The 15,191-nt window shown below is 40.6% G+C and overlaps 1 protein-coding gene across 1 annotated transcript; it reads right to left on the reverse strand.

The window, feature by feature from the left end:
• Positions 1 to 6,800: 6,800 nt before the first annotated feature.
• LOC102080668 (ribosomal biogenesis protein LAS1L-like) lies at positions 6,801 to 8,902 on the reverse strand. The gene has a single exon (XM_005454072.3). It carries the CDS (start codon positions 8,820 to 8,822, stop codon positions 8,151 to 8,153), a length of 672 nt encoding a protein of 223 aa, XP_005454129.1. The 5' UTR covers positions 8,823 to 8,902; the 3' UTR covers positions 6,801 to 8,150.
• Positions 8,903 to 15,191: the final 6,289 nt, after the last annotated feature.

The raw sequence follows: 15,191 nt of genomic DNA on the forward strand, positions 1-15,191 counted from the left end.
GGGATTAATGAAGTTCTATCATTTTTGTGGCTTTCACCAAAAACTCTCCCCCTGGTGGATCCTGTGTTGACGTATGTGATTTTAGGAGAAAAACAAAAACAAAATCATTTTAAATGGTTACATTAAATGTAATAATATCAACATTCAATAGATTTGACTGTACATGTATCAACTGGTGTAAAATACATGTTCCTTGATCCTTGGTCAGGGAACATAAATTACTGTTGTTTCAGCCATCAGGTACTCCTCTAAAATTCAGCCTGGACTCCAAATATAAAGCATACAATCCATACAAACATACAAATTACCTTTGCTGGTCTTGTTGCCTGCGTGCTCCACTTGCCCCTCTGAAGTGCTCAGTGGGTCATCCTGTCCCTTGTTGAGCTCAATCTTCTCCATCACATTCCTCACTTCCTCCACCTGCGTGGTCCTCACCTCCCGTGCCTCCATAATCGTTGCCTCCTCCTGGTTGTTGATCATTCATAGATCAAGTTAGTTTACACAATGGGTCAAACTTTTAACTTTATCCTGCTTACCAGCTCACTCCCGGTGGCTACTTGGCGGGGCCTGGCGCCTGTTGCTCGGTCGGGCCTCTTCCGGGGCAAAGGGGGCCCTCGGGCCTCCGGCCTCTGGGCCTGCGGCTCGGTTCACTCTGGCATAGCTGGCTGCCGGCAGAGCCGGCGGGCACGCCAGTGCAGCCCCCTCTGGCTTCTGCTCTGTGGCTACTGGGTGACCCCTCGTAGCACAAAAGCTGAACATGCATAGTTCCATCTTCTGTCTGAATGATGTATGACCGTGGTTGATCTTTCTTTAGAACAGTCGCTTTCTGTGCCCATGTGCTGGTTTTGTCTTTGAATCTCACTTGATCCCCAGCATGCAGTTAATGTGAGGGTTTCTGGTGGTTAGGGACAAATGCAATCGCATGGCAGGATGCTATAAACGGACCAAACTTAAGTCAGGAGAACAACTGAGATAATCCATCCACAATACGAGGTTAGTCATTAATATACTGCAACAACATGAGAATAGAGCAGCTGTGAGAGAATTCAGCATTAATGAATCAATGGTACAGAAGTGGAGGAAGCACAGTTTTTGGCTTTCCCCATCTTCCAAAAGTGCTTCGTCTCTTTGCTATTACTGTCACCCGGCATAATTTACAGATGATGTGGTTTGCAGCCGCTGCAATGCTTTCAACCAAAACAGGCGCTTTTACAGTGCTTGTAACGTTCCATCTTTGCTTGTCTCCCTTCTTATGAGCTCCATCTTCCCTTCTGCAACAGGAAGTGCACTTGTGACCATGCTCACATATGCTCCTATATCATCATCCATCTTGGTGTTTGCTGGCTCATTCGGATCAACAGCTCTGGATAATGTGTCAGCTGTGTACATCAGCTTGCCAGGTGTGTACATCACGTTAAGCGTGTAACGTTGCAGCCGGATCATCATTTTTTGGATTCTCAGCGGACGGTCATTTAGTGGTTTTTGGAACAATGCTATCAGTGGTTTGTGGTCAGTTTCAACACTGATGGCCTGCCCGGACACAAACTGGTGAAATCTCTCACAGGCGTATGTTATGCTGAGCAGTTCTTTTTCAATCTGTGCATATCTTGTCTCTGCGTCTGTTATGGATCGCGATGCATATGCAACAGGCTGCCACTCATCTTACTTCTGCAGAAGAACAGCTCCAAGCCCACTCTGTGATGCATCTGATGAGATCTTAATAGGTCTCATTGGATCATAAAACTTCAGAACTGGTTCCTTTGTAAGCAGATATTTCAAGTCACGCCATGCTTTCTCATGTTCATGATTCCACTCCCATTCGATTCTCTTTTCAGTTAGCTGTCTCAGTGGCGCCATTTTTTTCTGAGAGATTGGGTATGAATTTTCCCATGTAGTTTATCATGCCATTAAATCTCTGCACATCTTTCTTGCATTGCGGCCTCGGCATGTTTTCAATTGCAGACACCTTTTGAGGATCTGGTCTGATGCCTTCACTGCTCAGGATATCTCCAACGAATGTCAGTTCCTTCACCCCAAGCTGACATTTCTCTTTGTTCAGCTTCAGATTGGCTTTTCTGGTTGCTTCAAGAACATTTCTCAGTCTCATGTCATGTTCAGCTTTTGTGCTACCCCACACAATGATGTCATCCATTGACGTGTCGAGTCCTTCCGGGTGTTGATAGATCATGTGTATTGTCTTGTGATACACCTCAGGTGCTGAAGCAATGCCAAATGGCAGTCGCCGGAATCTGTACCTGCCAAATGGGCTGTTGAACGTGCACAGTTTTGAACTTGCTTTGTCCACCTTCAGTTGCCAAAATCCTGATGAAGCATCTAGCTTGCTAAAGTACTTTGCTTTTGCAAACTGTGACATTATCTCTTCTCTTGTAGGTAGTTTGAAATGTTCTCTCTTTATTGCTCTATTCAGATCTCTAGGATCCATGCAAACTCTGAGCTTTCCAGTCTTTTTCTCCACAATAACAAGAGAACTCACCCACTCCGTTGGTTCATCGATCTTTTCAATCACTTCCAGGTTTTCCATCCTGTCCAACTCGGCTTTTAGTGACTTTTGTGGCGCAAATGGTACTTTGCGGCATGGATGAATGACTGGTGTTACACTTTCATCAACTCTGATTGTATGTTCTCCAGCAAGACAACCAAGTTCCTGAAATAGGTTACCATATTCCTTCATCAACTCATTATAGTCCATGTCATCATCCGTTTCCACAACGAGCACTCTTTTCACTAGGTTCAGACTCTCACTTTTTTCAAAAATATTAACAATGATTTAAGCAAGGAAAGGGCTACATGTCAACATACAACTCTTTATTTCTATTAATGTCTTACTTCATTCCTACCTGATTGACATGTCTAGGAATTATGAGTGATTGGCTCACTGTAGTGGTAAAAGTTGCTACCAATCAAATTATGATATGTTAAAGTTAAAACAAAACACAATTGACTGTTTTATATTATATCTAATATATATTATGTAATTATCCTTATAATTACAAAATGTTTTATGTAAGATTTATGTTTTGTAATTTAAATCTGACACCACAAAAGTATTTTGGAATTTGAATAATGTATTTTGTAACTGCAGTACACATAATACTAATTTTGAACATTTTGTCGAGGTTCCTTGCCACCGGGGACTCCTTCAGGACCATTGCGTTCAGTTTCAGAGTCGGTGTGCCAGATCACCCCCCAGGTAGCGACGGCCATCTGGGACTGTCTAGTGGACGACTTCATGGCTGTGCCTTCACCTGGCTGTGCCAATTTAGGATCTTCACTCAAATTTAAAATACAAGGGAAACTGATGTATTTCCTTACATAAACAAAAACAACACAGGCTGTTATAAAATGCTCATCCTACCCAGTCATATGCAAAGTGTAAAAATCAATGTGTGATCCACCTGCCACTAAGAGACAAACTTGAATACAAGAGCAGTAAATAATAAAAAGAACAATAATAATGATAATAAGAATCACAACTTTTATTTATTTAGCACTCTTATCCAGGCTTAAAACATGTTCGTGGGACTAGCTGAGCATATTCAGTATTTAAAAGAGAAGCTGTGCAGGTCTGAGATCAGCAGTTTTCTGAAGCACCAAACTGAGGTAGTGTTAATATAGTGGCACAGTTACATGCGTGATTAATCCCTTTGACTTTTTGTCTTTAACTTTATCAATAAAACAGCTGCGGCTTTCACTGACAGCACATGTGATACTTTAACCTTTGTACTGTTTTCATCAGTTAATTTTGCACTTAACATACAGGGTTCGTACAGGTGCTTGAAATCCTTGAAAATGCTTGAATTTAATACTGTCTTTTCAAAGTTTGAAAAGTGCTTGAATTTCAGATGTGGTGCTTAATAGTGCTTGAAACTGTAACTTTATTTCATTCACCACAAAAAACAAAAAAAACAAAAAAAAACAGAGAAATAAAATGAGTTCCAAAGTGTAAGCAAAATTTCTGCGCCTGGGTTGCCTTGCACCCGGTCTGTGTCAATGTGTGACCCCGCCCCTCGCCCCTAACAGTCCGGGATGAGTGTGCTAACATACCTGGAGGCTGCAGTCCTAATGGGTGTTTGATGGAAAACGAAAATAGCGGAGTTTGCGCTCTCTAGTCACATGATAGGTGAGTCCCAGTTAATAATTTTCGAGAGTGTGCATGTTACACATGCTAAATTTAAATTTTTTTATTATTAGCTAGCTAGCTTTTGCTAGGTAGCTTCTGCTAGCTAGAAAACTCGCGGGATAAATGATTGAAATGCACCGAGTGTGATGCAATACAGCTATTATAGCGGTTAGTTACGATGATTTATGGAACACCCTGTGTGAACTAAGCTAAAATTACGTAGGAGTAGCAGTAATGTGAGTCGCTTCACTTCAGTGAAAGCTTTAAACGTTAGCCCGCTACATAAATATGGCGTTATTTTTGTGCCACTATTCTGAGCGCAAGGAAAAAAAAATTGAGCACGGAAAAAAATTTTGCAGGTGCAAGTGTTGCATTTTGAGGAGAAATTTATTTTGACCGAAGAAAAGCTAAATTTGAGTGAACAAGATTCATAGCTGCGTGCAAAAAATGTATTTCAGTGTTTGCTATTGTCCATACACACACAATAGCAGCCCCTCTCGCTCAGTTTTTGCATTTGGCTTGCTCGCAATGTGTTGCTTGCGCTCTCAACATCTCTGCCCTTGCGCGTTCAACTCTTTATGTACACCGTTATATTTGTGCCACAAAACCAGCCAATCACAGACTTGGATGCAAAAAAATCTGATTGGCTGTTTTGGTCTCCAATCAGCTCGAAATGACGAAATGCAATATCCCAGAATTAATTTCGTCCAAAACTCAAACGAGGCAGTGGCGGAGGAACGCAGAGTGGCGGAGTTTGAAATAGTACTCTTTCTAGGTCACAAAATAAACTTTTAAGATATTTTCATGCGAGAATGGTGCTGTGTAAACTTCAAATATCTGCTCGATTTATCAAGACATCTCATATTTGCAAAAGTGCTCTAACGTTGTTGATGTTCACTCAAATTTAGCTTTTTTTCGCTCAAAATAAATTTCTCTTCAAAATGCTAATTTTTTTTTACGTGCGCTCAGAATAGTGGCACAAAAATAACACCATAGATAACTAGCCAAATTAAGGCTTTCTGATTGAAGGTAAAGTAAATAGAATACTGTTTTTATTTTTGTGTATTGTTGCAGCTTTTTCAAGTATTAACTTGGTGCCTTTGGGAACACCTAAGGCTGCCTGTTTATTTAAGGGAGATGAACAAAATACATTACCCCAGAGATTATAGATTAATAGATTTTAGGTAGATGCTTGTGCATTAAAGTCTTCTATGTTAAATAGAACCGAGTATGTCATCTGTTCAAAGCCTCTCCCAGTCAGTGCTGTTCTCCAGGCCTGTCTTACTGTACATGATGTTATTAGCACTAAGTTAGCATTAACACTTTGAAGGTGATCATTTAGTACTTAATGTAGTTAAACATATTACAGTTAGTTTTATTGGGAATGAACTTTTAAAAAAAAATCTCCTATTTATATCTGATGAGAAGATCTATTAATATGGCCTTACTCATCTGTGTTGTTTGGTGCAGTTTTCTTTTGTTTTGGGGGCGGGTTTCAAGAGGAGATGAATATCTCTAACAAGTTGATTTGTTCACATTTGCACGTTTTTAAGTGAGATGTGTGTTTTGTATTTATACACTATATGCATATAAGGCAATCTTTTCATTTTGCATGCGAAGTGAAACTGCTTTCTTTTTTTATAATGTGCTGGAAAAGCTTGAAAATGAATCTTGAAAGTGCTTAAAAAGTGCTTTATTTTGACCCTGAAAAAGGTGTATGAACCCTGAACATGGTAACATGTTGGATGATCTTTTTGTTGTCACTGGGTGGTGCTGAGGTCTGAATCTGAGGGTAGCTCCTGTAATCACAAGGAGAACAGAATGATCACAAACTTGAAATATAAAGTTTATCTGTCAAATGTGAATTAAATCTGATTCTTCTCTGTCCTCACATACTTGGAATCTGAAATTCTTAGGACCATTTGGCACTGTGGTGCTCAACTCTGCTGCACATCTGGAGAGGATTTCCAAAGCCTTAATGCAGGTAATGTAACAATAAGGGTATCCGATTCAGTTACACTGCTTTTGATGTAGAATCAGGTTAATTGTGGATTCTAAATTGACCGTAGGTGTGAATGTGAGTGTGAATGTGAATGGCTGTCTTTCTGTGTTAACCCTGGACAGATTAACTTGTACCCCTCACTCCATAGTGGCGAAATAAGTGGGAGAACAGATGTGGCAATGTTCAAATGTGTGAAATTGAGTGAGTAGGAAGTGTTTGTTTGGACATGAAGAGCAGATTCAGATAGGCTGTTCAGCGTTTCAAAGAGCTCATTCTTGCACTGTGTTGATCAGAACAGAGAACAAGAGAGAAACAGCATGTGGCATTATTTTAAATACAGAAACATGCACACAGCCCCCCCCCCGCAAAACAAAACAACACAAAACAAAAAAAACAACTAAAGAAAAAAAAAAAATCAACCCCACAGACAGGGTCCTGGTTCTTTCAGTACAGTCTAGGACCCCACTAGCTGATGAGCAACAAAGTGGTTTTGAACCAGCGACCTCTGTATTTCAAGCGTGTTAGTAGCCCGGCAGTTTACGGCTGCACCACCTGAGTGCGCTGAGAGAATCTATGGATATTTGGTATGTTTCATTTAATATCTCTTGGACAATTTTGTATTCTTAACATTTTATTTCTACATTTTGATTTCAGTGCTCCATGTCATCCAGGATCAGCTGGAGCAGGTGAGGCATCCTAATGCAGGGGGCATCCAGACACAGCGATACCAGTCGTAGCCACCTCAGCTGGATGCGGTCTGTGAAAATTCTCTCCTTATTTTTGGCACATTTGTTGCAGTTGCAGAGGATGACTTCTGAAGTCCACGCAGATATGTAGAAAGCCCTGTGACTCTTGGACTCTTTGGTGAGCAGCTTCAGTTTCATAAAGAGCTGCTTGAGGAAGATGGTGAGCTGGGGCAGCCAAAAGCACAGGAACTCAGCGGTTCCTAAAGCTACTCCACTGCAGGAACCACAAATCCATCTAGCAGCAGCATATCAGTCAACAGATCACTGGACTCCAAACCAAACTGCTTGACCTTTTGTAGGATGTCATCCTCCTGCTGCTTGAGGTCAGCTTCCTCATCCTCTCCTCTGAACTGCCTGGCCCAGAACTCCTCCTTGAGCCACTTTACCGGTTCTTTAAGCACAGCTCAGGACCCCATTAGCTGATGAGCCACAGAGTGGTTTTGAACAGCGACCTCTGTATTTCAAACATGCTAGTAGCCCGGCAGTTTACAGCTGCACTACCTGAGTGTGCTGATGAATCTGTGGATATTTGGTATATTTGACTTCTCTAACCATGGTCCTACGTATTTTTGAAAATAAAAAATAACAAAAATAAAAAATGTGGCCTCAGGAGGATGCAGCCTCTGAATTTGGACACCCCCATAGTTTATGTTTACTCATGTAAACACTGAGTTGAATTAACAGAGAACAGAATAATCAAACCTTTTACTTTGTTAAATCTCTCACAAAATTTTGTCTTTTGAACAAATTGTTGTTTTAGTTAACGACCTCGGGTGAAATCAACTCTGATCAGCTGTACAGAAATGATCAAAATAAAAAAAAACAGGCTCTTCAAATCAGAAATGTCAAAGTCAAATTTATTTTTATAGCACATTTAACACATCAACCAATGTGCTGTACAATTAAGATAATTAAAAGACATAAAAACATAGGGATATATGTTACATGAAATAATCAACTTAAAGACTGATCCACCTCAACTATGAACATTACTAATATCTCTGAACACATTTTATTTTTACATTTTGATTTCAGTGCTCCATGTCATCCAGGATTAACTGGAGCAGGTGAGGCATGCTGATGGAGGGGACATCTATGCACAACGATATTGAGTCCATCCACTTTAGCTGAATCCAGTTCCTAAAGAACCTGTCCTTGCTCCTGGCACCTTTCTTCCCATTGCACAGGAGGACCTCTGAAATCCAGGCCGCGATGTAAAAAGCCCTGTGACCATTGGGCTCTTTGGTGAGCAGCTTCTGCTTCATGAAGAGCTTCTCGAGGAAGACTTGAATAAATGATGGTGAGCTGACCATCTTGAGCAGGGGCAGCCAAAAGCGCAGAAACCTTTTAGGAAATCTGGGCTCAGACTGGCACTGGAGGAGGTGTCACAGCACAATTCTTCCAGCTGTTCAACTGTAGGAACCAGAAATCCATCCTCCAGCAGCACATCAATAAACAGATTACTGAACTTCATGGCAAACTTTCTGATTCTATTTAATATGCCACCTTCCTGCCGCTTGAGGTCAGTCTCCTTATACTTGGCCCAGTACTCACATCCCTGTAGCAATGACTTCAGGGATGGAGGAGTCTTCCGGTGAACTTGCCTGTGCCTCACATCGACCAACCACTCTGGGATGTTTAGCTTTTTAGCCCCGGTCTTCATCGTCCGGGGCTTCCTCCTCTTTTTGCCCTCTGTGATGAGGCTGACAAACCTCACCAAGGCCATCTCGTACATCATCGCCATCTCTTTCTTGTTTAGCGGTCCGGACCGGTCACGCACCTGGCAGCGAACCAGATCTGCCGTGCAGTCAATCTCCACAGAAGATACCTTAGGACACCTGTCCCTCCAAGCCGATATCCTCTGTAAGGCTAACTTTTGCAGAGAGGAGTCCCTGGAGAACAAGTTGTGGCGAACCTGATCCCACTCTGCCATTTTACAGAGGACTTACTCAGCGCACACACAGATATTATATTACAAGTCATAACGGTCACGCCTTCGATTTCTTACCGTTTCTTTTCATACAGCATCCAGGAAATGACGTAGACTGTTTCTACTGCTTCATTTGCATTTTACATTCACTCTGTGGGCACATCTCAGCTAAAATCTCATATAAACCATTTCTACAACCACCAAACACAATGAAAACAAGCCATGATTAAAAGAGCAGTTACGTAAATGCACACTAAGTCCACTAAACAAACAAAACTGAACCACAAATTCATCAGACCTCATGTAACCGGATAAAGAAAGGCTGGTTATCTTCCAGAGCTATCACCGATTCCAAACACCAAGTTTCACCACTCTCTGACTAAAATTCACTGAAAGAGCCGCAAAAGAAGACCACAAAAATGACCACAGTTATCTAGAGAATCTAAAGAACAGCACAAATTCCAAAGCATGTAAAACACAAGAGCTGTGTCGAATGTTTCACTTGATTTATACGTTGTTTATTTATACCTCGAGCACCCTTTTTTCTTTTTTAATCATTTATTTTGTTTTTTTTCTCCTAATGTATTCCTTTTTTGTTTACCGACTTGTATTTGTATACATGAGTTGTAAAAGATACTGCAAGCTGTGAAATTTTTCCTGCCCTTTCTATAATTGCATTATTATGTATATTTGTTTAGTTGTTCAACTTAAAAAAAAAAGTTAAAAAAGAAAAAAATATTGGCTCAAAAAGTATTTTTAGGCCTGTTAATAAAATTAAATAATTTCTGCTCTTTAACACCTAAAAAATTCAACTGACATGGTGTTCAATGTGTGCCAAAATTGGGCATTTTTGTTCAACGTCTGGATATTTATGTATTGGCAGTGCTGTAAGTTTTTAACGGTTTCACTTTAGAAACATAAAACTTTGCACAGATGATGTTTATACGTTGGTTACTGAATTTCTGGAATTAAATGTCTGCAGTTCAGACACATGCATTTCACTACATGTTGTACCCTGTATGATTGTGTATGTGACAAATAAAGGTTGTTTGTTTCTTTGTTGTGAAATGTGAACTGAAGCATGTTTTTAAAAGGGTTATATGTTAAAAAATAAATAAAAACATTAGGCGAGGATAAAATCTACTCACTTTTTCTGTGTTCCAGTCTCAGTAACTTTGACACAGTAATATCTTTTAAGAATAAGAATAAGAACTTTATTTATCCCGAGGGAAATTCTTTTGTCATGTACATGCTCAAAGCAGCAGGAGAGACAGAGAAACAGATGAAATAGATATAAGATATACAATATATACAATAAGAATAGTGTACAGTAATATACAGTAGGATAGAGTTATCTGATACTATGTCTTGCACTAACAAAGTAATATATAACTATATCCTGGTGAATAAATAACTTAACTATCAGTGCAGGCGGTTCTAGAAAGTGACAAAGTATTGTGCAATAGAATAAAGGGAGTAGCAGCATATGATGGGGGGATGAAAAACAAATATTCAATAAGTACTCTTGGGTAATATTGCACGGTCTGGAGGGAACAGAATAACATAGGTAATAGTCTCAGGAGAATCACCTACAGAGTGAGGAAGAGTTATACAGTCTTATTGCCACCGGTACAAAGGATTTCCTGTGGCGGTCAGTTGTGCATTTCGGGGCAATGAGTCTTTTGCTGCGTTTGCTCCGATGGTCCATCATGGGGGCGTGCATGGGGTGGGAGGGGTTGTCCATGATAGAAAGAAGCTTTTTTAGCATTCTCCTCTCAGACACCTCCTCCAGGTTCTCAAGTCTGACACCCAGGACAGAACCAGCCTTTCTAATCAGTTTGTTCAGCCTGTTGGCATCAGCTGTCTTCACCCCACTTCCCCAGCACACAGCTGCAAAGAACAGGACGCTCTCCAACACCGAGTGATAGAACATGGTCAGCATTTTCCTACCAACATTGAAGGACCTGAGCCGCCTCAGTAGGAAAAGCCGACTCTGCCCTTTTTTGAAGATAGCATTGGTGTTCTTGGTTCAGTCCAGTTTACAGTCCAAGTGTACCCCCAGGTACCGGTAGTCCTCAACAGAGATGGGCAGTAACGTGTTACTTGTAACGCGTTACTGTAATTCGATTACCTTTTTCAAGTAACGAGTAATGTAAGAGATTACCATTGCAAAAACGGTAATTAGATTACCGTTACTTTCCCGTAGGAACGCTGCGTTACTGCGTTACTAAAACCGTGAGTTTTTTGCGAGAATGTCTCATGATAGTGACGTAAGCGAGTGCGACGTTCCTGACAACAGCTGTCTGCAGATCAACAATGGATAATATATCAAGTACGGGAGAGAGTATGAGCGTGCAGCGTTTAAAGCGTGGAAGTACTGACCTTTGAGTTTGATTCCATAAAAAGTGACAAAAACATTTGCGTCCGTTGTGCGTGGGAAGAAAACTTCTTTTTACAGCGAAAAAAACCCCCCTTAACTTCCAAGCAAGCGCCGAATGCGCTACGACTGTAATGGGAAACTCACAGAGAAACTCGTGGATTCTTCCACTGACCGCTGCGGCACACCTGCACCAGGGTAAACCTCCGCCTACCCCAGTCCTGCTTTACAGGTGAAAATAGAGCAACTAGCCTTTGACTTTATTTATTTTCTGCTGTGTTTTACTTGCATCTATTTGAAAGAGTGAGTGTAAACACAAAAAAATATTTTATTTTATGTGCTGGAATGTGCAGAAAATAGGTTTAAATGTTAAACAAATTTCTTCCAGTCAGAGAATGTTGCATATAATTTAATTTTTGCTTGATGCATAAAGTTAAAAGATTAAAACTAATAAAACAAGTTTTAAAAAGAGACATTTCCATTTGATTACATTTTGTATGATGGATTATGCAGAAAAAGTAGAATTGGGCTGAAAGATCTATCGCTTTATCACCTATTCAGGTTGTAAATCGTGTTTTTAAAAAGTAACTAAGTAACTAAGTAATTAATTACTTTTGAAAATAAGTAATCAGTAAAGTAACGGGATTACTTTTTTGGGGAAGTAATCAGTAATTAGTTACTGATTACTTTTTTCAAGTAACTTGACCAACACTGGTCCTCAACGATCTCCACATCAGCCCCACTGATGGTGACAGGGGTAGGAGGAGGAGCCTGCTTCCTAAAGTCCATAATCAGTTCCTTTGTCTTTGTGATGTTAAGTTGTAGGTGGTTTAGCTCACACCACTCGACAAAGCTGTCCACCACACTCCTGTACTCCTCCTCCTGTCCATCCCTGATACAGCCCACGATGGCAGAGTCACCAGAGAATTTCTGCAGATGGACTGAGACTTGTACCTGAAGTCAGATGTGTAGAGAGTGAAGAGGAAGGGTGATAGGACCCTATCTGCTGCAATATTTACACCTCTGATGACATTTCACAAGTGTTAGCTTTCTTTTGATACCACGATTGTATACACAGAGTTTGTAATTGCACTCAATTAATTTTGGGCATTTCATTTTCGAGCAGGAAGCTCAGAAAACCCTTTGGGGCTCAGGTTAAAGAACTGGACCACTACAGGTTTTAGAAAACTCATCCAGAATAATTTTGTCCATCTGGGCCCATATAGGGACATCAAAGGTCAAAACAGGTCAAAGCAGCAATTAAAAACATTTGATATGTCAGTTAAACAGATGATGAGTCAGATAACCATGTTAAACTGGATTATAGAGTCTGACAGCTGCTGGTAAGAATGACCTGCGGTAGCGCTCCTTCCTACACTGTGGGTGTAAAAGTCCACTGCTGAAGGAGCTGCTCAATGCTCGTACAGCCTCATGCAGGGGGTGGGAGGGGCTGTCCATGATGGATGTTAGCTTAGACAATCTGCTCAATGGACTTCAGCAGACAGTCCAGGACAGAGCTGGGCCTCTTGACCAGTTTTTTAAGTTTCCCCCGTTCCTCTCTGCCATTCCACCACTGCAGCAGACCACAGCATAAAAGACAGCAGAGGCCACCACAGTGTCGTAGAACGTCCTTAGAAGAGTCCTGTTCACCCCAAAGGATCTCACCTATCTATGCTTTCACTGAGCATATACCTGCATCACGAGTGTCAATGATGAACTCTGCAGGCTGAAAAGTCCTGGCCTCGGTCAGCCCCGGTCCACTCACACGCACACGGCTCACATCACCAATCCCTGACTGCTTGATCATAACAGCATTTGGGCTGCTGGGAACATGACGACCGTTCTTCTTGATGTTAACAAGGTGCTCACCAATCTCCTTGGGAACAAACGAGATTCCAAAGACAAACAGACAAAACAGATGTTAACAATGCTTATTCTTGTGTGTGCATGCAGCCTGTCTCAGTTGCTCCTGATTCTTTCTCCATGCTTTAACTTTTATTACTTTCCCTCTCTGTCTTTTACTCAGCGATTAATAAAGTATTTGGATTCTGATGAGTCTCATTGTTTGGCAAACTTCTCACTTATCAGATGGACACTCACCAACGTGAGTGTTACGCAGCATCTTCAGCGGGCAGGTTCTCCTCTCGCCCCGAGGGTGTTGTAAGAGGCTGTCCCCTGGCTGAGGTCAAGCTCTCCTATGTCCAATGGAATATCTGCAGCTGAGCCCATCTTCAGATGGTACATCCTCATGGAATCGTCACCTAGAGATCCAGCAGTGAGTCCTAGGGCACACACTAATGGCATAAATGCACCTTTTCTATCATATTGTGGTGGGCTGTGGTTTGTGGCTCAGCTGCAGGGGAGGGATGAAGCAGTGGGTTTTGGGCAAAATGTTTCCAGGCATGTAGTCTTGGAAGATCGCCAGATGGATCGTTGATAAGGCCAGGGCCATAGGCACTGTTCATGTAATCCATGTAATCCATTCATCTTTAGGCATGAAAAGATGAATAAAAATACCTAAGAAAAAAATCCTGATTGAGGTTGTCATAATTCATGCATGAAAGGGTTAAATAACAATAATTACAATGAAAGACTTCATACGTCTATAGTAACATTAGACGACCAGTGGGAGGCAAGGTATGGAGTGACACATCAGTGTCCAATGTAGTGGTTTATGTGCAAGTACACCAGCAACACTGACACAAATACAAGAAAACAACCTTTGAATAGCTGTGTGAAAGGGTTAATTTATTGTTATTTTTAAAGTCATTTGTTACAAAGACACAAACACACTGCTTTTCACATTCTACAACCATCAGACCAGGTTAAAGAATGAAAATCTAGTTGTGTTATTACCATCTCTTATATATTTTTTACCAATAGACTATGTGCACCTTAGCATATGTGAATTCCGGTGGGGAAACTCCTGTAAGGCGCTTCGTTTTCGGTGTGATATTCACACCTTGTTTACGGTCGGTTTTTCCAAAAAAGTCAACCAAATGGATGACTCAAGCGGCGATTTACATTTCTCAAGATGTCTTGAGCATTTACTGAAGATATCTGTAGATGACGTTCATCGACTTGTCTATACTTTTCCCCCTGGCCTCAGAGCAAAATAGAGAAAGGATTCAAATTTTATATTTCTCAGTATTTGTATATAGTGTTCTCTCGTTTATCACGGGTGTTATGTTCTAAAAATAACCAGCAATAGGTGAAATCCGCAAAGTAGCCTACTTTATTTATTTATTTTTACAATTATTTTATATGTTTTAAGGCTGTAAAACCCCTCACTACACACTTTAGAATAGAATAGAATAGAATAGAATTCAGCTTTATTGTCATTGCACATGCACAGGTACAGGGCAACGAAATGCAGTTTGCATCCATCCAGAAGTGCTTTAGCCATGATATAGATATATTACAATATATATTAGCAATAATATAGATGTGTAAGTATATTACAGAAATGGGTCTATTATGGTATGTTATAATGTACACGGTATGAAGTATGTTATGAATATTCTATAACTATAAGTATGTACAGGCTGTAGTGAGTACAAGCTATGTACAGGCTATGAACAGGATATAAATATGAAAAACTATACAGAATATGAAATGAAAAACTATACAGAAATATGAGATATACAGTTATACAGAAATGTGAACTATGCAAGTTATGAACAGTTGTAGGATTAAAAATTATCGTATGTACAGAATGATTATTTACACAGAACTATACAGTAGTGCAGTTAAGATAAGTGAGATATGTGGATAATTTCTACAGAGGCTATATAAAGTGCTAGTGGTTGTGAGTGGTGGTTCAGTCCATGTTATTATTGTGTGTATGAGGGTACAGTTGTCCATTGTGTGTGTGTGTAGGTGGTTGTGGGTGTGTGTATGTTCAGTCCATGAGTTTAATGTGGGTCAGATGTCAGGAGGTAGAGTTCAGGAGTCTGACAGCTGTGGGGAAGAAGCTGTTTCGGTACCTTGTGGTC

The sequence above is a fragment of the Oreochromis niloticus genome, linkage group LG20, assembly GCF_001858045.2.
Source record: "Oreochromis niloticus isolate F11D_XX linkage group LG20, O_niloticus_UMD_NMBU, whole genome shotgun sequence".
Taxonomy (NCBI): Eukaryota; Metazoa; Chordata; class Actinopteri; order Cichliformes; family Cichlidae; genus Oreochromis; species Oreochromis niloticus.